The sequence below is a fragment of the Girardinichthys multiradiatus genome, chromosome 13 (assembly GCF_021462225.1).
Source record: "Girardinichthys multiradiatus isolate DD_20200921_A chromosome 13, DD_fGirMul_XY1, whole genome shotgun sequence".
Classification (NCBI taxonomy): domain Eukaryota; kingdom Metazoa; phylum Chordata; class Actinopteri; order Cyprinodontiformes; family Goodeidae; genus Girardinichthys; species Girardinichthys multiradiatus.
Window position 1 is genome coordinate 14,378,055 of NC_061806.1, and position 22,893 is coordinate 14,400,947.

The 22,893-nt window shown below is 39.2% G+C and overlaps 1 protein-coding gene across 1 annotated transcript; it reads right to left on the minus strand.

Annotated features, from left to right (window-relative positions):
• Positions 1-3,852: 3,852 nt before the first annotated feature.
• On the minus strand, positions 3,853-13,438 carry LOC124879795 (sodium-dependent neutral amino acid transporter B(0)AT1-like). The gene is made up of 12 exons (XM_047384528.1): positions 13,011-13,438; positions 12,371-12,511; positions 11,293-11,430; positions 10,992-11,173; positions 10,779-10,889; positions 7,523-7,635; positions 7,302-7,430; positions 7,072-7,228; positions 6,778-6,982; positions 6,521-6,680; positions 4,942-5,104; positions 3,853-4,786 (listed from the first exon to the last, which is right to left on the minus strand). The coding sequence occupies exons 1-12, from the start codon at positions 13,207-13,209 to the stop codon at positions 4,580-4,582; spliced, it is 1,905 nt and encodes a 634-aa protein (XP_047240484.1). The 5' UTR covers positions 13,210-13,438; the 3' UTR covers positions 3,853-4,579.
• Positions 13,439-22,893: the final 9,455 nt, after the last annotated feature.

Here is a 22,893-nt window from a genome sequence, read left to right on the forward strand (position 1 = left end):
ATAGCTGTTGTTAAAATGTGTTTTTGTAGGTTGTGATACAGTGGTTGCAAAGAAGCAACAACATGTGCCGATATCAAGCAGAAACTGGGCTTATGAAGACCAAGTCTGTCAAGGAAAATGATGGGTGATAAGGATGAAGACCTATGTATACACCAGCTAGGATAGAGTGCAGTACTGGCTCATTTACTGATTGTTATTTTACTTTCAGAGATGAGAAAATGACAACGGAAGCTGAGGAAATGACAACAGAACCCAAAGGCACAGAAAAGGTTAAACATTTTTTCAACAGCAGCCACTTGATGGAACCACCTACTGTTTCTTTAGTAACTCATAGGCATTTGCGTGTACATAGTTTCACTAAAGTTTTGACCGTTATTAAATGGCACAGGTATCCAATAATATGGGATTGATAGAGCTTTGATTATGTAAAGCAGATATGATAGTATAAAAATATAGACTAATTTGCAATACTCTAACAATATTAACAGGTAACAGCATCTACATACTCAATACCCTCAACAAACTGTCTTTTTTCGCAGAGAAGCAACATGTTGACTGACAGCCAGACTGCAGCTGAATGGTGCCAAAAAACAACATTTGAGGGTAGAGTCACACTTCCAAAAGTACTTGACATGGACAACACTGAACAAACTGAAACCCTCGAGATCATAAAGAACTGGGAGGATGAATACGATGACAGCTCTCTAGGTGAACTTTTAACTTTTGTTTTTGAAAAAAAGGAGGATTACAAAAGATTCTGCTCAGAATTTATTGATGTACAAAATCTAAACATTTTTGCTAGGTTTGAGGAAGACTAATCAGTCTTTGTGGACACTAAAGTAAATGTACAAGTGACCCTCTTGGCATCCCCTGGCACCCTTATGGCCTGGGACTTCCAGCGTGTTTTTAAGCATTTATTTAAAAATGTTTCTGTGAGTGACAATTCAGAATAGCCGCTCGTGCTCTATAATAAACCGTCTGTTTGTGCAATAAATCTTCGTCATCCTTTCAGCATGTCATACACACACAGTGCTATTTATTTTCCATTTGAAATAAATACAATCACCTTATGTTATGGGTCTAAAGCTGTTTATTAGATAATAATAATGACATCATTTAAAAGTAACAGACTATAACTATGGGGTAAGAACGCTGTCAAAAACAATGTGTATGCAAAGAGGGAAATGTGTGCACATTAGTCAATAGTTGTGCATAAGTAAAATCCAAAAGACGTATTGTATATTTTCTCTATAAGAATACAAAATAAAATGTTACAGCTTCAAGAAATTACAAACACGAAGTTCAAGTTTACAGTTGTGGTTTATTCTTTATGAATATAACATGTTATAACCGTTTGTGAATACGATTTCTTTTCTTTGAGAATACAATCTACAGCACTCGTACATCACGTGACACCAAGTCACGTGATCTCAGGCTGGTTAGTGGAGCACAGAGTTAGGCCTTGGATGACGGAAAAGGGTAATGGGAGATAATTCAGTCTAAAAGGAATATTAGGAACAGAGGGGAGATAGGGGGGAAATCAAGAGTATTATAAATAAAGCATTGTTCTTATTTTTATGAAATACAAAACTAAAACATAGAATATAGTGGGTGGAGTTATACAATGATGTACAGTAGGTGGCGGTATGCACCTCTGAGTTTGTTGCGTACTACCAGCAGAAGAAGAAGAAGCAGCAGCAGGACTGGCGCTAAGATGACGGACCAAGAAAGTACGGTACAAAGCCAGGTAAAACATTACATTAAAATTGTTTTGGAACATTGGTAGTTTTATTTTTTAAATCATATAACAATCTAGTAGATAGACAATATACAGCTTTACTTTGTAAGTTTATTACCGCTGACTGAATACACTTGTACACACAGTATGAAACGGGTGTTTTTCCTGCTATTTAGTTGGAAACTGCTACTTGGGTCTTCTTGAATTTTTAAATAAATAAGCTATCATCCACATGTTTTTTTCAACGACATACCGCTTTACAAATAAATGTACAATTTTTATCTCGGTTATATGTATCTTAATGTCGCTAATATATGCTAATATAAGTAACCTTTTTCATGTAGCTTTTTTAACCTCGTAACTGTATTGGCTTCTTTGTTTGGTCCAGTTAGCGGATATTCTAAACACCGCAAACAGTCTGGGGTCGATGTTGAACAGAAGGTTAAGTTCTCCAGGGACGGTCAGGCCAGTTAGACAGGAAAATGCAAGACAGTCTGTTGAGGGACAGACAACCCAAATGAGGACAGCTTCACAGTCAGGACAACTAATAAGATGTCCTCAGGGTAGTGGCTCTGGACAGTCAGTGCATCAAGAAATGGCTAGGTATGTTTCACCATAGCCACAGTTTTGTTTATATATATATATATTGTCTATCTACTAGATTGTTATATGATTTAAAAAATAAAACTACCAATGTTCCAAAACAATTTTAATGTAATGTTTTACCTGGCTTTGTACCGTACTTTCTTGGTCCGTCATCTTAGCGCCAGTCCTGCTGCTGCTTCTTCTTCTTCTGCTGGTAGTACGCAACAAACTCAGAGGTGCATACCGCCACCTACTGTACATCATTGTATAACTCCACCCACTATATTCTATGTTTTAGTTTTGTATTTCATAAAAATAAGAACAATGCTTTATTTATAATACTCTTGATTTCCCCCCTATCTCCCCTCTGTTCCTAATATTCCTTTTAGACTGAATTATCTCCCATTACCCTTTTCCGTCATCCAAGGCCTAACTCTGTGCTCCACTAACCAGCCTGAGATCACGTGACTTGGTGTCACGTGATGTACGAGTGCTGTAGATTGTATTCTCAAAGAAAAGAAATCGTATTCACAAACGGTTATAACATGTTGTATTCATAAAGAATAAACCACAACTGTAAACTTGAACTTCGTGTTTGTAATTTCTTGAAGCTGTAACATTTTCATTTGTATTCTTATAGAGAAAATATACAATACGTCTTTTGGATTTTACTTATGCACAACTAATATGCACACATTTCCCTCTTTGCATACACATTGTTTTTGACAGCGTTCTTACCCCATATATAACAACAATGACATCCCGTTTGCTGATAGTCAGCAATGGCTTTCACAAAACCAGCCAAATTGGCATCACTTCCGGTGGCAGCTCCACAGAGAATATTAACTATAATGAAAAACCATTTACCGATTATCAGCATTAGCTTCCACAAAAACAGCGGCAACCGCCGTGGCAGGCTTTTACGGCCAGTTTGGCACCTTCTGGCATCCTCCGGCATGCTGTGTCACTGGCGGCAGCAGATCAGTCAGGCTGTGGCAGTTCCGATGGCAGTAGAACTGCCATTTCTGCTTGCCACTGCCACAAATTGAGCCCGCTGGTTATTGGTTGACGAGCAGAACAAAAGCCAGCGCGGAGCCGAACAAAACCGCTATGGAAAAGAGCTGAGGCTCCCCCCTCCCAAAATGTAAATACGAGCTGGCTGAGATTTAGGCTGAAAACAAGCCAAGTTTAAACTGAGTGGATACTTCATAATTTCAACTTGCACATTTACAATAAAACGAAAATCAGTATTTCTCACCATTTTCTGCCGACTTGTTCCTGGTTTTCCCGTGGCGCGTCACTATTTTTATTACCCTAAGCAATATTACCTAACAAATCACTAATATTATCCATCCACCCATGTTCTGCACATGAATCATCCTGTCCATGGGGTAACCCCCATTTCCAGCAGTCATTGTAAAGAGGTAAGGTACAGATTGCTGATCTACCTCATTAGAGAAGTTAGTTCTCATTGGAGAGGCTAGTTCTTATTTGTCCCAAACTGCTGAAACACAGAGGTCCCACATTCCTCAACATATTAGTGTAAGTTTTACTTTGTGCTGACATACAGAGATATAACTGGATGGCAATATATTTAATAAAAAGAAGAATGGAAATTAAAACCAGTACATCTTTATGCACAAACCCATGCTGGTCATGCTATTTGCAGTGCCAGTGTTGTACACAAACTATGTTTACATACTATGAAACTGTGTTATTCACAACCTACAAATAATACTTTAATATTAAGTCAATCCACTGCAGACATTGCATGTCACAATATGATGATTTCTTCACTAAAAACACAAAAACCTAAGGCCTTTACATACTCCACAGGAACAAAGAAATATTTTCTCTCCCAATATTTTTTCTCTTTTGCAAGAACTCCCTCTCTTTAGAGTTCTTGCAACTTGTTCTTGACACATTTTCGGCAGACTTTTTTCTTGTGTGGTGTCAGAGAAATATGAAGGTAGTGTGCTGCAGTGGGAGAGACCTTTGAAGACTTCCTAGTAGTTCTGCACACAAGTTATGTGAAGTATCAAATGTCCAGACCTGAAAGAACTTTGTTCTTGCAGCCCTGGCAGAGAGAACAAATTTCTCTGTTCTTGTGGAATATGTATTGGCCTTATCCTTAGCCTTTCAAAGATAACAGTCGGTCATCAGCATATTGTTGTATCATTACAAAGCACCAGAAAAGTCAAATAAACATAATTTACAAGTTCATTGAAATAAAATATCCAAAATTAGTATGTTTATCTAAAACTTAATTTTGTCACTCATTTGTATTTTGGCAGAGATTGTGTCCACTGTACTGTCATTGTAGTCTTTTTTGCAGCACTTCCTCTGTATGAGCTTGTAAAGGGCAAAGAAGGGGATAGCCAAACTGGGAACTCCAGCCAAGATAAAGATAATGACATACACCCAAGATGGGTAGGACCGCTCAGCAAGGGTGGGGAAGTTCTCCTGTGGGCAGAGCAAAAGATTTATCAATCCAAAGTTTGCCTGGAACCCCAATTAAGAATAAAAAAGTTAGAAAAGGGTTAATTTCTCATTCTGGACAATTTTCACTTTGCATCTTTATTCCCTGTAAACATGTAGAAGTGGAGTGTCAAACTTACCGATTTCTGGTCCCAGACCAGATAGGTGAATTTCTTTGTGACTTGAGTAACAAAGTAGAAAATCAGAATGATAATCATGATGAGGGGGCTAATCACTCTCCACGCAGCTTGCCAGAAGATATTGGGTTTGTGGCCAATCATAAACTCAAGGTCCTTATTAAACCTGTTCCAAAGCAATAACAGAGAGATGTAATGAACTTAGTGTGTAGGAAGTCTTAAAAATTGACTATGTTATTCTGTCCCATAAAATACCTCAACATGTGGTTTTAAGTATTTAACAGATTTAGATACATTGTGATTATTAGTATATGAATAAAATATGTCATATTTAAAAATGTTTACTGGCTATTATTTGCCTTTTGGTTACAGCTAAAAATAAGTTTTCTGGCCTCATAACCTTTTGTTGGGAGAAGAAAACAAAACACAAATCCTATTTTTTACATTCCCCAAATAGATACAAGGCACATTCTGTACTTGTTCTTATCTCTTGTCTGATGGCTGACTCCACTCCAAGAACAGAATATAACACTTGGGTATTTCCTGCTTTGTTGGAACCGGAAAAGCCCCTGGCTGAATTTTGAACATCAGCATTGTCTGGAACCAGCCTTATTATGGGTGTACTTTAGACTTTGCCCATTTAAATGATGCACTGCGCATCATTAATCTCACATGAAAGACCCCTCCCCCCCTTCACAAAAGATTTTCAGATTTTGTAGCGAAAATTGTAGCAAAATTTACCCACAGGCTACACAGACCTTATGGTCAGGCCGACAGTAAAGCAAAATAGGAATTATGAATTAGGCAGAACCCATATTGTAGGTTTGAACAAGTGGAATTTCTTAAGTCACAAACTGTTTTTTACAGAATATGTAATAAGAGTTGAATAATTTGGTTTTTTACTACTCCATATATTGTAGTTTTTATGCTTGTCTAATTCTAAGATGCTCCTAATGCCCAAAACACAGAAATGTAACAAAGGGTTTTATCAGTATATTTTAAAATTTAGAGCTAGAAATGATATCATGCAGTCTAGATTCAGTAAAAACAATGAAAGTCTGTCACCTTGTCACTTTCTTTTTTCAACCAAGTTCCAATTACACTCCCACATAAACAATTTTAAAGTGGTGGCAAGTTTCTTCAATCGTTTTGTAAGTGAGTGCGGTTGGCTATACCAATAAGCCTTGAATAAATCTACTGTGTAAAGAAAACAGGACAACTCAACTACTGTTTCCATTTTTATTTTAAAGTAAGATTGTAACATCTAGACACTGCAGGGTGTTCATTTTAAAGTACACACTGCTAGATGGCACTTTGTGATACTGACTTCAATTTGATGAAAAATATACTATTTTGATATCTATATATCCCTACTTGCAACCTTGTTGATTTAAACATTGAGCTTGTCACATGCACTGATCTAAGCATGTAGCATATCATACCATGTTAAGTGCATACATAAATGTTTTAGTCAGCTCAAGTCTAGCAGAGACTTTAAATTAACGTTAGATTATATATACACCTAGTGAAGAGTTGTAAAAGCTAAAAATATTTATTATTGTGTGTGGGGGGAGAGACTCACCTATCCATGCCATAGATGTAGACAACTGAGATCATTTCAAAAAAGCCTATGACCAGAAGGGGTATAGAGCCTGCAAAGTTGTCAAAAAGAGCCAACCAGTAGTTTCCAGAGCGAAGAGCAAATATGAGTCCAAGAGCTAAAGATATGAAGCATGTCAGACCTGAAAACATAAAACCATTTGTTATACTCTTGTCATTAGATTGTGCATGGGGAAAGTTTAATTTTAAATCAATCAGAAAAATTGACAAGAAAATTACCACTGATTACTTCTTTGGGCCAAGACCTGGGTAGCAATTTAAGATCCAGTAGAGGAGCTATAACACCCTCAATACTCCCAAACATAGTTGAGAGGCCAAGACAGAAGAGCATGACAAAGAAGAGAACAGACCAAAGTGGAGAAACCGGCATCTCTATGATGGCTTCTGTGAACACGATGAAGGCCAGTCCTGTTCCTTCCACACCCTGAAGAGATATAAGCCCCCATTTTTCAGCTATAGACAACATAAGACATTTTTTGTTTAGATAAAGAAGAAATTCAATCATTATCTGACCTGACTAAGGAAAGTCTGCAAATCGCAGGTCTGTAAGTCCAATCCTTGGATGATATCCGGATTGGTGTTGTTGAACAGAGTCAGAACTTGGTCGTAATTGCTTTCAGTGATGTTGTTCTCAGGGTAGTTAAACACATTCATCAGCTTCAAGATATTGCTGTAAAAATATCTTGGTATCATTTGAGTCCTATGCAAATGAAACAAGCTTAGGGTTGCAATTTTTAACTCACTCTCCCATGCAGTCATCAAATTTCTGAGTGGCCCTGAAACCGATGATGGAGTAGATGACTGTTGCCGAGTACACGGAGGTGCAGCCATTGATGATAGAGATGAGAATGGCGTCCTGCTCGCAGTTGTTGCTGAAAAAAACAATTAGAGGGACGTTGTGTGAGGTGGGATGGAGAAAATGCTGACTTTTAGTTTTTATTGTGCAACCCACAAGCTCACTTACTGCACAGAGTTGTAACTGGAAAAGGAGATGAGACCTCCAAAAGCCAGGGAAAAGGAATAGAATACTTGGGCTCCTGCATCCAGCCAGGTTGAAGGATTTAGTAATTCATTTACCTGGAAAAAATATATGAAAATCACTATTACAGAATGTTGTTAAACCTTTACACCTATATCAGAAAATCATAATCTGTTTGACCCTCCAAGAGACGCAACAGATAAAAATAAGCTTGAAAAATAACCGCCTGTAAATGCATTTGCTAAATAACACTAGCACCATTTCTTTCTAAGTGACTTCAGGTTACCCATTTTTGCTTCCATCTTGTTCACACAAGTACCAGTTTGTCCCTTCCTTTTTCCATTTCATGCTCCTTAACCATTGCAACCCATATCTTTTAAACTGATACATATGCATGGGAGTAAGCCATAAAATAGGCTGCGTTTTTTAAGTTCAATTTATCCATTCTCTGCTGGCATGTGAGTCAACATCACACTGTTTTCAGCTTGAACTTGGTAGTTGAAATTTTGGCAGTTGAAATTTTGATGATTCATGCCTAATTTAATCTCAAACAGAAGCACCAGCTCAAAGTTTAAAATTCAACTTGGCTGCCTGCTACAAGCTATTTTATTAGCATTTTTGAAAGCATTGGTGCATGCTGTTAAGTCAGTTATCTTATTGTCTTGTCAATAAATCTAACTTGGACTACAGCACACTCAAAAAACAGTGTAATATGTTTTTATCAGCTCACATAAGGAGAAGCCTAATTTTCTTCAAAATGCATTATTTGTTTATCAAAATAGCAATAAATCAGATGACACAAGCATGCCAGCCATATACATTAAATTAATCTATCACCTCTTGACTGTACTTTGTGTCAAATAGAAACCTTGTTCCCTTCACTTACATGAAAACCAAGCATGCTTAGGAGAATTCATGAGAAATCTAACAGGCACTTGCTAGGATGCTGGTCATTTTGATCCTTTATTTCAATTATCCAGGCACAGGATGTTTTATGCCAACCATGGGTGAGTTTAAACTCAACTTGAGGAATTTTTAAATATCCTTTGACAATCAATTAAAGTCATTTTCTATAATGTGCATAGCCTTAGTCTACTTCAGTAAAATACCATGGCTTTCTTTGCATTGGTCAGGGATCTTAAAATCTCTCGCCAGTGGAGCTAAAGATGAAAATTGCCCCCCTGGCTATAATCTGACGTATTAACATGCTAATGTAAATACATTTGAAAAATAAAACTAAAAATATATCTTTTGATTGGCCTAGCCAAGGATCAGAACAACAAACAAAGACAATGGGGCACAATCTAAAATCTTCAGAAAATAACCCACAATGAAATCAAATTATACAGTACAGACCAAAGGTTTGGACTCACCTTCTCATTCTAAGAGTTGTCTTTATTTTCATGACTATGAATATTGTAGCTTCACACTGAAGGCATCAAAACAATGAATTAACACATGTGGAATTATATACTGAACAAAAAAAGTGTGAAACAACTGAAAATATGTCTTATATTCTAGGTTCTTCAAAGTAGCCACCTTTTGCTTTGATTACTGCTCCGCACACTCTTGGTATTCTGTTGATGAGCTTCAAGAGGTAGTCACCTGAAATGGTTTCCACTTCACAGGTGTGCCCTGTCAGGTTTAATAAGTGGGATTTCAAGCCTTATAAATTGGGTTGGGATCATCAGTTGTGTTGTGCAGTAGGTGGATACAGTACACAGCTGGTAGTCCTACTGAATAGACTGTTAGAATTTGTATTATGGCAAGAAAAAAGCAGCTAAGTAAAGAAAAACGAGTGGCCATCATTACTTTAAGAAATGAAAATCAGAAACCTAAAGAACACAACAAATGGATATTAGACCAGTGAAAATCTGTGCTTTGATCTGATGAGTCCAAGTTTGAGATCTTTGCTTCCAACCACCGTGTCTTTGTGGTGCGCAGAAGAGGTGAACGGATGGAGTCTACATGCCTGGTTCCCACCGTGAAGCATGGAGGAGGAGGTGTGATGGTGTGGAGATGCTTTGCTGGTGACACTGTTGGGGATTTATTCAAAATTGAAGGCATACTGAACCAGCATGGCTACCACAGCATCTTGCAGCGGCATGCTATTCCATCCGGTCTGCGTTTAGTTGGACCATCATTTATTTTTCAACAGGACAATGACCCCAAACACACCTCCAGGCTGTGTAAGGGCTATTTGACCAAGAAAGAGAGTGATGGGGTGCTGCGCCAGATGACCTGGTCTCCACAGTCACCGGACCTGAACCCAATCGAGATGGTTTGGGGTGAGCTGGACCGCAGAATGAAGGCAAAAGGGCCAACAAGTGTTAAGCATCTCTGGGAACTCATTCAAGACTGCTGGAAGACCATTTCAGGTGACTACCTCTTGAAACTTAAACAGAATGCCAAGAGTGTGCGTAGCAGTAATCAAAGCAAAAGGTGGCTACTTTAAAAAACCTAGAATATAAGACATATTTTCAGTTGTTTCACACTTTTTTTGTTCAGTATATAATTCCACATGTGTTAATTCATAGTTTTGATGCCTTCAGTGTGAAGCTATACTATTCATAGTCATAAAAATAAAGACAACTCTTTCAATGAGAAGGTGTGTCCAAACCTTTGGTCTATACTGTATGTGAGATCTGAGTATAATTTAATAATTATAATTATTTGTCTGCATGCTTACGTACCAGAAGAAATAAACTAGCATGCAGTGGTTGAGTACTGTGTATGGGTACAAAGCGGTTTGTTTACAGGTGTGAAATGGAAGTAGTTAGGGACAAGATGGCAACATAAGGGTCCAAAACTGGGGTGCCAGTCGGCAAAGAAGCAACTACACTCAGGTCACTTCTCCCCGTTATTCAGGACAACATGCAGAATCGCAGGAGAATTAAAAAAAATATATTAAACCTAACAAGCACTTTAAATCACACTCTGGAAGATTTTTGCATTGTTTCACCAATTAATCTACCAGTATTTAGCAAGAATATTGGGCTAAAACCCTTAAAAGACCACTTTTTAATTCTAATACCCATTTACTCAAAATCTCAGCGCAGAACTTTGGGACTTTAAAACAACCTTTGGCTAAATAGAATGCTAGCATTGTCAAAAGAGCCACACCAACACAGTGCCAGAAAAAGTAAGACTTGCAACCATTCTGGTGAGGGAAGTCCAGTCAGCAGAATTTTCAGGAATAGACAATTATTTTTTTCTACCAATAAGTAATGACGTTGCTTACATCAGGTGTGAAGAGGTATTTAATTCCTTCTGTAGAGCCTTTAAGAGTTAGTCCCCGGATGAGGAAGATGGTGAGGACGAGATATGGCAAAGTAGAGGTGATGTACACAGCCTTGAAAAAAAAGAATGGTCAACATGTAAATTACGGATGTTTGAAAATGATTTAGGAATCACCACAGCAGAAGATTTGTCAGATGTGATGTGGCCTTTAAACCTTGCCGGTTGTCTCAATGCCCCTGATGCAGCAGACATAAAGCACAGTCCAGGCAGCTATGAGGGCTAGAACCATCCACCACTGAAGAACTCCAGAATCTTCAATAGCTTCTGAAGTGTTCAGAGTTTCTCTGTACCAGAAGTAGTCAACAGTGGTGCTTCGTGCGCACTCCTCCACATATCCTTAAATGGGGCGATAAAATTCAAAATCAGTCAGATGGAAAACAAGTGTCAACAACTTTGGCAGGAAACATTTTACCTAGCGCCATAAAATCAAATGGGTCCAGTGTACCAAGCCCTACCTGTCTTGTTAGCATTGAGTGGACACTGGCTCCAGGGCAGAGGATCTTGAAAAGAGTTGAAGAGATACCACATGATCCAGGCCATAATGGTGTTGTAGTAAACACCCACCAAAAAAGACACGAGCATGGATGCAATGCCTGAAACCCAATGAAAGAAAAAGGAATCGCAACATTATTTCCAGCTGTTACTCTATCCGCCATTTTAACTCGTGTTAGCATAGTAAAAGTTGTGCTAATCAAAAAAAATACAGCAGTGAGGGTGATGAAAATATAAGAAAGCAATAACTTCCATGTCTTATCAAGAAAACATTTAAAATTTATTTTGTTTATGTGAAAACACAGGGAGTTCTGACAATCAACTAAGGTAGAATGGATAAATTACTGATCAAGTTACAGAACTGAAAAAAATCATCTTTACGTAAGGGGATGTGTTTTCATCCATCATTTATTATGAAGACCTCCTGATCATTTCTCCTCTTCGTTTAGTACATTTGCACTTTTGGCCTTTTCTTGGCAGACTTTTGAGATACAAAAAAACAGTACGTTTTGTACGAACCAGGTGGTAATTCTGACCATCCATAGGAAGATTTTGTAGCCGCTATGACAACCACTGATTTACTGTGCTGTTTTCTATAATCTACTTGTCTAATCTGAGTGACATGTTAGGAGGGTTAGGGTTTAGGTACAGATTAGGGTACAGATTTGTTTTGGATAAGACCACATAATTAATCATATATTATGAGAGTAAAATGATCCAAATGTCAATCAGAAGCACAAGTAACGTAAATAATTCATAATACAAACTCTTCTGAAAATAATACAACATTACATTAAATTATACTTGAGATTTTGGCATTGTTATGATTATTTATCAAAAATACTTCAGTATCAAGGGAAAGAAATTGATATAAAATGATTGGAGTATATTGATACAGTAAACGATGAAAACATATGAAACAGGGATTTTGAATGATTGAGGCGGAGCTAACTCGAAGTTCCTTCAAGATATTAGGCAACTAAAAATTGACACAAAATCAAATCAAGTTTTCTGTTGCTGTATTGGTTTTTCTATACATACCAACTCCTGTTAAGTAAGGATTGATGGATCTCCATACGCCCACGCTGCCTTTTCTCAGACGCTGACCGATGGCAAACTCTAAGTGCAGCAGTGGGATTCCCTCCAGAACCAGCAGGATAAGGAACGGGATCATAAACGCTCCTGGAAGTAAAACATTCACTTTTTGTATATTTCTACTAAGTAATGCAATTCACTTTTCATTTTTGGCTCTCTAACAAGGGAAAGTAAATAATTAAGAGTCAGTTGCACAAACGAGCAATCCCATAAAAACAGCCATAAACAGTAAAGAGTACAGGTTGTACAAACCTGTAAAAGACACTTTACAAACTGTGATTCACACATTCGTTTTCCATAGGAAGAAATCTAATCAACTCATGTCATTTAAGTATGTATAAATGTACAAAGTACATTTGTTTCTGAGAAGTCTTTTTTTTTTACTAGGAATAAAAAACTTTGTTTCATAAAAAAAAAAAAAAAAAAAAACTTTATGGACACAAAATAGCTTAAAAGTTTTTTTTTCTTCTAATATTTAGAATGACTTTTTCATGAACATATAGTTTATAATGCATTAGAACACCTTAAATAGAGCAATCATAATGTATTTCCACTAAAATCATTGATGCTGCGACTCATCTCTTACCTCCCCCATGACTTTGACACAGGTATGGGAACCTCCATACGTTACCAAGCCCCACACAGAAGCCCACACAGGTGAGCAGATACTGGGCTTTGTTGTCCCATTGGGGTCTGTCTCCAGCCTCGTCCGTCTCCATCTTCTCCAGGTCTCCGTGAGAAGGGATTCTATCATCCAGTCCCGGGTTTGGTAACTTCAGCTTCATGGTGGCTCTTTTCGTAAGCTTCACTGGATACCAAGTTAAAAAATGTTGCCTCTAAATCTCAGCTTAATAACCGCTTGTTACTTTTGCAAACCCTCCAACTGCTGTGTCCTTTCTGTAAACAGCCTTCTCTGTGTAAACAGTCAGTGACTCTCTCCTCCGAGTCCTCAACCCCTTCTGACTGTCCTTGGAAGGGTCACTGAGGTATTTACTTTGTCATTACAGTCTGTGTTGCATTATGCAAGGTCAGCAGGTTTTTACAGAAAAAGGTGCAACCTCATTGATAATGATTAATGCGTCACAGGAGCTGCTGTCCGCTACGTTTTCCCTTTGATGAGTTTGTGCTTTAAGAGTTTATGAAGACAACTGCAAAATGAAATTTGAGAAACATTTTTTTTTTCCCTTAACCACATTTTGAAACCAAAACCCATAAATCATTGCTACACAATCTCTCTTGAAAGTAAAATTAGCACCAATCCAGTTCTTTTTTTAATATCATATCGAATTAAATGCATATAAATCTTTTCAGCATCTTTTTCTACTGCAATAATTAACTGGACTGACCAATGTTGGCAGTTAATGTGAGCCTTATTTGTGCAGAGCCTTTAAAAGTCATATTTAAGGTTGTTAACCATAATGTTAATGATTGTCAGCCTTTTTGATGTGTAAATGCTCATAAAATAACATCTGTTTGTGAACATGTAATTTTTTGTGTTTGAATTCTGAAGGTTACAGAGAAATAGATGGTTATCAGTTCAAACAACTCACACAGTTATTGGGTACAGGGTGGAGCGATGATTAATTAGGCTTGTTTTGCCAACCACAGAGACGTGTATGAACTCCAAGTACTCTAGAGTCGAACATGAGGTCGTGCTCAGCTGAAGCTTTGGTCCGAAATTTGATCAAAACAGGAGAATGATCTCAATTACAGCAGCATATACACATTAGAATGGGTAAAAAAGTATTGCAATGACCCAGTCAAAGTCTCAATCTGTTTGAAATGGTGCAGCTGCACCTTAAGTGAGCTGTACAGAAACAAGTGTCTGGATTCCTAATTCAACTAAGGCAACACTGGAAATAATTCATCCACAATGATGTGAGAAACTAGTAAATGTATGTACTTTATATATTAAGTTATTGCAGCTAAACGTGGTTCTACTTAAATGTACTTACATGTTCCTGTGACTAACTGTAGTCCATTTACCCTCAATCAAAATCAGTCTGGAAGGTGTCTGCAGCGTAAAACAAAACAAGATCTCCCGATACATGGCCCCATCCATCCTCCCTTCAATCAGTCATCCTGTCCCGTTTGAAGAAAAGCATCCCTAAAGAATGATGTTTCCACCTCCGTGCTGCACAGTAGGGATGGTGTTCTTGGGGTTGTACTCATCCTTCTTCTTCCTCCAAACACGGCAAGTGGAGTTTAGACCAAAAAACTCTATGTTTGTCTCATCAGACCATATGACCTTCTTCCATTCCTACTGTGGGTCATCCAGATGGTCATTGGCAAACTTCAGATGGGCCTGGACATGCGCTGGCTTGATCATGGGGACCTTGCGTACACTGCAGGATTTTGATCCATGGCAGCATAGTGTGTTACTAATGGTTTCAGATTGTGGTCCCAGCTCTCTTCAGGTCATTGACTAGGTCCTGTCGTGTAGTTCCGGGCTGATTCCTCACCTTTTTCATGATCACGAGGTGAGATCTTGCATGGAGCCCCAGACCGAGGGAGATTGACCATCATCTTGTATTTCTTCCATTTTCTTATAATTGCATCAACAGTTGATGCCTTCTCACCAAGCTGCTTGGCTATTTTCCTGTAGTCCATCCCAGCCTTGTGCAGGTCTACTATTTTATCCCTGATGCCCTCACACAGCTCTCTGGTCTTGGCCATTGTGGAGAGGTTGGAGTTTGTTTCATTGAGTGTGTGGACAGGTGTGTTTTATACAGATAATGAGTTCAAACACCTGCAGTTAATACAGGTAATCAGTGGAGAACAGGAGAGCTTCTTAAAGAAGAACTCCCATCCTGTAAAAGCCGCGATTCCTACTGGTTGTTAGGTGACCAAATACTTATGTCATGCAATAAAATGCTAATTAATTACTTAAAAATCACACAATGTAATTTTCTATATTTTGTTTTAGATTCTGTCACTCACAGTTGAAGAGTACCTATGATAAAAAATAAAGACTTCTACATGCTTTGCAAGTGGGAAAAAATGCTAAATCTGCAGTGTATCAGATACTTGTTCTCCCCACTGTAGGTAGGTAGGTAGATAGACAGACACAAGTAGGACATTTTTTAATCTCCTACCTGTATTATTATATTGTTTCTTGCGTTCCTTCTAAATTCTCATATCTAGTTTTCCTTGCATCGTATCTGTCATATAATATGTCTCATTTTGCTGAGGCAGGTAACGTGCAGCACTCTTAATGTCTTTATTATCCTGCATAATGATGCAGGTGGAGCTGGGCTGAAGCTGAAAGTTCATTCAGTTAACACACCTGAGATAGGCAAGATCTACACGCTAAGATAGAAGCCATGAATGACGCGCCACATTATGATCCTTGTACATCTTCCTTTTAAAGATATTTTTAGAGTTTTCCCCTAAAAGGTGGTGATTATAATCAACTTCTAATGGTCTCAGTGAACTTTACAAAGTGCTGAATGAAAGTGCTAAATCATCTGTAATCCTGGTCTTATTCTAAGTGCTTTAGCTTGACACCAGAGGTAATACAATGACTGGAAATATTTTTCCAATGTCATGATAACAAAGACATAACAACTCTCCGTTTTTATCATTTTGGTAATCCATTAACTTCTAATCTTCAACCATGATTGGAACAAATTTCATAATGTGTGACCACAGTTTCTACAAAAGCTGAATATGACACTGTTACCTCATACTTTCTTAGTTTTGAATTGAGCATTTTGACGGTTCCCACCTGCAGTAATCTGATCTGAACCCAGATTAAATACAGTTAATCCTTGTGTTTCCAACTGTGGCTCATGACAACTGCTAAGGGATAAATGTACTGTGAAAATGCATTCAAGACATAAGTTTATCATTTTTTATTTGTTTTTCTATATTTTATGCCTTATATGTCTTCTCTGCAACAGTACCTGCAGCACAAAATAAAACATTAAAAATACATCTACTTTTATTTGAAGTATTTTAAAATTATGTAATTCTCTGGTGAACTTTAATTCAGAAAAATTCTTCAGTGTCTTCAGTGTGCTGATGTGGAATGATGGGTGGTCCCTGATCAGCCCACAAAAGTTACCAATCTCATCATAGCTCCCACCCAGAGGAATGTGGACATTTAAGGCACTTTACAGTGGCTTCACTTTTCAGATCTCAAGGCCACTTGTTTGATATAGTACATTGGTTTTTCTTGTTAGCGTCAAAACCCCCCATAAAAACAATAATAACAGTTAAAGGAAATCTGAGTGGGAGCTGTTTAACATTATTATAGATTTCAAATCGGGTACATACATTCCAATTAATCCTAACTATCAAACAGAGCAGTCGGATTCAATTTATTATTCAAATTGGTTAAAAGGTTTTTCTATCTGAAGAAACCCTGCAGATTGCATCGAGTCAGTGACTTGCAGCATTCCCTCCTGGATAAGCAAGTAGCGACAGTAGACAGTTGCTTGCATTGACTTTGCAGCAATCCCTCATACTGAGCATGCATGTAGGAACAGTGGAGAGGAAAACTCCCTTTAAACAGGAAGAAACCTCCAGCAGAACCAGGCTCAGTGTGAGCGGCCATCTGCCACGACCAACTGGGGGTTTGAGAGAACAGAGCAGAGACAAAAAAGAACACAGAAGCACTGATCCAGTAGTACTTTCTACAGGAAAGAAAAGTGAAACATTAATGGTTATAGCTCCTTTAGAGGATTCATCTAAAGAAAGACAGCTAAGCAGATCAACTCTGAGGTTTTCAAGTCTATAGTATGAGAGAGCACATACAGTTACTCACAGTAGAAGCTCAGCTAGTAGCTATGTCTAGGAGAGACAGGATTAAACACTGAAAGACAGGGCCGAGTGTATCATCTGTATAAGGTGAGCATTAAGTTGCTGGCAGCAGTAGCTAGGCCAATGTCCCCCTCCAGGAAGGTGCCACAGCTAAACACAGAGCCAGGTCAGATGTAGCTTCTAGAAAGAGATTAAACAGAGAGAACATAGAGTGAAAAGCTGAAATAACAGCAAATAATGCAAAATTGGAGAGTAGTATGAGAATGTAGTAAAGGGAAAGGGTCATCATGTCCTCCAGCAGTCTAAGTCTATAGCAGCATAACTACAGAGATAGCTCAGGATAACCTAAGCCACTCTAACTATAAGCTTTATCAAAAAGGAAAGTTTTAAGCCTAGCCTTAAAAGTAAACAGGGTGTCTGCCTCACAGACTAAAACTGGCAACTGGTTCCACTGGAGAGAAGCCTTCTTTTCCTGCTCTCGGTGGAGGTGGACGCTTTTTCTCTGTCTCCCGCACCCCTCCCATATCTGCCCTGCTTCAGCTCTGTGTCTTGTCTTTTTTTTTTTTGGAGCCTCTTTTTGCACATCTTCCAAATTCTTCCAAATTATGGATTTGGTCAGCTGGTCTCTCAATGCAATTGATCAAATTTTCTCGACGAGAAGACAGAGGTCGGGAGAGCCCACTTGCCCGGACGGGACATTTTTCTCCGGATACACGATGGACTCCTGGCAGAAGTGGAGGATTGTGTGTCTGTCGATAATGTCAGTCGAGGATGTGGAAGATGTGTATATAATTGGATGTTTGATATCAGGATTTCTGCTTTTTGGAATCAGCGGTTACCTGGCATATCGGGAAATTCGGAGAATGTCAGCAGCTGTTCTGGCCATTGTAAGGCTGCCTGGCATGTGTGATGGGATCTTCAGAGCGATCAACACTCAGACTGAGATGTTACGTGAGCTGAATCGCAGACTGGATGTGATCCTTATACAGGATCGCAGGCAGGTTGCGGTTCCTGGATTCAGGGGTGAAATGGGATAAATCTTGGAGAAAGTTGTTTGCTTGGATCTGTCAGAAAGACCAGGAATTTGTCTATTTGGATTTGCCTTTGAGAAGCATCAGTGAGACTCTCAAGGCTGACGGAAAATTAAGAGTCAGCCTAACCCAAATAATAATTATTTTTCTGAATCTGGCTCCCCTGCGCAGCCTTGATGGCTGGCTATCTTCAACTTCTCCTGGAAGTTATGTAAACATGACGCTCTGCTCCCAATGCAACCCTCTTCTCCACCACCCATCTTGTCCCTGAGGACATCTGTGGACCTTCTCAGAACTTTGTGGCCGGTTGATGAACATTCCAACGTACCATCAAGGACAATGGCCTCTGTGACAGTGCTTCATGGACTTACTTGCACACACTCACTTGCTCACACACACATGCTCAAGATAAACATATGCACCCCCTCACACCACCTTCACCGTTCCCGGCGTGATGTTTTGTAAACTTGTTACTTCTTTGTGCTGAGGTTTTTTGCAATCTCAAACTGTATCCTGCTAAGGATAAAGTGTAAAATATGATTTTTTTCTCCCTCTACTTACCTAATGTGGCCTCTTTTCTCATCTAGCAAGGGCAGCGCCTGTGAGCGGGCAGCAAAGCCTCGGTGACTCGTCCCCCCATTGTCTTGTGTCATGATGTCTGTTTGGATGGGTTGTACTGGAATTCTAATTTCCCCTCGGGGATCAATAAAGTATCTTTGAATTGAATTGAATTAGGATCTGCTTCCCATTCTACCTCCCATTCCACACCAGTAAACCTGCAGTCTGAGAATGAAGTGCTCTGTTAGGAACATATGGAACAATCAGATCTCTGTGCGAAGGAGAATTTTAAATTCTCTTCTGGATTTAACAGGGAGCCAATGAAGGGAAGCTAAAATAGGCAAAAAATGATCTTTCTTTTTTAACTTTCATCAGAACTCCTGCTGCAGCATTTTGGACCAGCTGAAGGCTTTTAACTACATTTTGTGGACATCCTGATGGTAAAGAATTACAATAGTCCAGCCTTGAAGTAACAAATGCATGGACTAGTTACGATAGGATATTTCAAATTTTGGCAGTATTCCAGAGGTGAAATAAGAAAATCCTACATACTTGTTTAATATGGGGTTTAAATGACATGTCCTGATCAATATTAACACCAGGGATTTTTCCTTTATTACCAGAGGTCAATTTATTGCCATCCACATTAATTGATTGACAAAGCAGTTTCTTTTTCAAATATTCTGGTTCAAAGACGACAACTTCTGTCTTGTCTGAATTTAGAAACAGAAAATTTAATGTCATCCAAGTTTTTATCTCTTCAAGACATACCTGTATTCTAACTGGTTGTGCTCATCTGGATTCATGGATAAGTAAGGCTGAGTATCATCAGTGTAACAGTGAAAATGTATCCTATGCTGCCTGATAATTTTACCTATTGGAAGCATATATATAGTGAAAAGAATTGGCCCAAGCACGGAATGTTGTGGTACTCCACAATTAACCCTAGAGTTTAAAGATGATTTATCATTTACATGAACAAACTGGAATCTGTCAGACAAATAAGATTTAAACCAGCCTAGTGCTGTTCCCATGATCCCTACAGCATATTCCAGCCTTTTATCTAGTCCAATGACCCTAAAGCACTTTACACTATAGTCATCCACACACACATTTACACACTGAGAATGGTAGACTACATTGTAGCCACAGGCTGACAGAAGTGAGTGACCCAACGACTGAGACGGACAGAGTCGGGGTTCAAACCGGTAACCCACCGGTTACAGAACACAGCCCTATTACCTGTGCCACCAGGTAATTTTTTGATTTTGCCAACATGTTTTTTCCGACTTCTGAGTGTGCAGCCAGAGACCTCTCTTTACACGGAAGAGTGACGAGTCCTGAAAATGGGATTCTCGCTACAACCCAAAGATGAGCTGCAAAGACAATATTGCAGCTAAATTATTTTCTGCAGGTGCTTAGGTAATGTTGCTGTTTGTAATCCTGTTTTGACCAAACCATGTTGCTGTCATTTCCCCAAAAGCTCTGGATTAGATTAGATTATATAGGTTCATATTTCAATCAGTCCTTAAATGTAAATGATTTTTTTCCTTTTTTCCACAAAATCACCAGAGGTACAGTTATCAATACCCCCTCTTACTCTTAACACTTTGTGCAATCCTCTTTTGCCAACAGCACAGCATTTGGATTCTCCTATAGCATTTCACATGGTTACTGTATACAAAGCAAGGGAACTTTGGCCAATCCTCTTAAGACAATCTCTCAAGAACATCCAGGGTCTTGGGTCCATATGTTCTCTTTTCCTCAGCCCCCACCACAGACTTTCTTTTGAAGGATTTAGTTCTGCAGACTCAGACGACCAGTAGATGAATTTTTTGTCCAATAATCAATTTTTCTCATTCAATTCAATTCAATTCAAATTCAAATTCAAAGATACTTTATTGATCCCCGAGGGGAAATTAGAATTCCAGTACAACCCATCCGGGGGACGGGTCACCGAGGCTTTGCTGCCCACTCACTTGCTGCCCACTCACAGGCGCTGCCCTTTTCAACAGGATGATTATCCTGTTGAAAGATCCAACGATCCTCCACCAACAATTCTCCACCATGCTTCAGCGAGGGCACAAGATTTTCCAAATCTACCTGGTGATTTTGTTGCTGAAAGATTGGATCTTAATCTTGTAACCCTTTTACCAGCCGGCTCGTTGTAATGAGGCGAAAACTATTTAGCATAAGACCCCTTTTTTTCCAACCACTGCTATGGTACAAGAGACATTCCAATGTATTGCAGCGACTTCAGGAGACAAACAAGCCGCTGAGAGGTTGAAGTTGGGCCGTTCCTTGTCCGACGCGCTCTTCATAGAAAAAAAAGAATCCACTAAGGTCGAAAGTAAATGCCTTTTAATTACGGTATTAAGGAAAAATGATCAACTTAGAATAACGTGTCCAAAAATATGACTTAACGAAAACAAATCTCAAAGATCTCGATGTTAGCGCTCAACAAAAAATACAGCGGCCCACACACCCTCTCTCCTCTCCCCTCTCAGGCAGGTGGGTTAATATGCCCAATCACCTGAACTCCTCCATCTCCAGTTGACCCACGCATTAACAAACAAACAGCAACAAAAAATATAAACAACAATTCCAAATCCAAACAATTACACATCTTACAAAGCAGCCCAATTTCATTTATGGCTCCTACACAATGTATAAAACTATGTCTAAGGTAATGTATGATTCTCGTCTGCAAAATGGTAGAAATTAGGCTTCCCAGAGACAGGAAGTCTTTGAGACTTCCTAGTCCCACTGTCAGTCGGTAAGTCATCTTGTGAACTAGGTTCTGAACCTACAGTCTGAGTTACAAAAGTCTCTATCTCAGTGTTACTTGTCCCTGCCACGTTAGGATGGTCAACTACATCAGGTCTAGTGTCTTCGTTAACAGCTGTTTGTTCTTCTGGAACCATTTGCAAAATGTCAACTGGTTCTTCACATTGGATATCAAGATCTAGACTGAATGGTTCTGACAATGTCTTGTCGTGTATGGTACTTTGTTCACGGAATGGTAAATCATACCACACTCCCAGTTCTTCATCTTCCGAATCAGTATATTCATCAGTGTTTCTTGGTTCCGACATCTCAGGACTTTTGAGTGACTCTTTGTCTTTAGTATGTCTCCTTTTCCTTGTTACGTTTTTCCTGGGAACAGGGTCTGGGTTTCGATTTACATCCAGACTAACTTTCAGTCCAAGAGGTAAAATGTGGTTGCGATGAAGGATTTTGATTGGGCCATCTCCATCTTCTGGTTTCAGCTGAAACACAAGTAAATCTGACATTTGACTTTCCACAATGTAAGGGGTTGAAGCCCAGCGGTCTGCCAGCTTATGTTTTCCCTGTAGCCCAAGATTGCGTATGAGAACACGGTCTCCGGGTAACAGTTGTGTGAACTTAACTCGTTTATCATACCTTTGTTTATTTCCCTTGTTTTGTTTAGCAGCAGCAAACTCTTCGAGTTCATATGGTGCTGCTGCTTCTTCTTCTCTTCTTCTGCTGGCGGTTCGCAACAAATTCAGATTTGCATACTGCCACCTACTGTACATCATTCTATAACTCCACCCACTATGTGCTGAGCCTGAGATCACGTGATACCAAGTCGCTGATGTAAATTCGTATTCTCAAAGAAAAGAAATCGTATTCACAAACTGTTATAGCATATTGTATTCATAAAGAATAAACCACAACTGTAAACTTGAACTTTGTGTTTGTAATTTCTTGAAGCTGTAACATTTTATTTTGTATTCTTACAGAGAAATCCACCTGCAGGTGGTGGGCCCACCTGCAGGTGGGCCCACCACCTGCAGGGGGAACCGTGAGGGACCGGTGCAAAGAGGATTGGGTGGCGGACGAAGGTGGAGACCTCAACGGCCCGATCCCCGGATGCTTAGGCTGGCTCTAGGGACGTGGAATGTCACCTCGCTGGGGGGGAAGGAGCCTGAGCTTGTGGAGAAGGCATTCGACTGTGTCCCTCGTGATGCCCTGTGGGGGGTGCTCCAGGAATATGGAATCGGGGGCCCTTTATTAGGGGCCATCCGGTCCCTGTACGAGCGGAGCAGGAGTTTGGTCCGCATTGCCGGCACTAAGTCGGACCTGTTCCCAGTG

What these genes read in the sequence shown, in the direction of transcription:
- LOC124879795 (XM_047384528.1), bottom strand. Translation starts at nt 13,209, where the DNA reads ATGAAGCTGAAGTTACCAAACCCGGGACTGGATGATAGAATCCCTTCT. An exon ending in TCCTTACTTAACAGGAGTTG is followed by an intron (nt 11,431 to 12,370) that starts GTATGTATAGAA and finishes ATTGGGTTTCAG; the next exon opens with GCATTGCATCCATGCTCGTG. An exon ending in TGGTCTGGGACCAGAAATCG is followed by an intron (nt 4,787 to 4,941) that starts GTAAGTTTGACA and finishes CTCTGCCCACAG; the next exon opens with GAGAACTTCCCCACCCTTGC.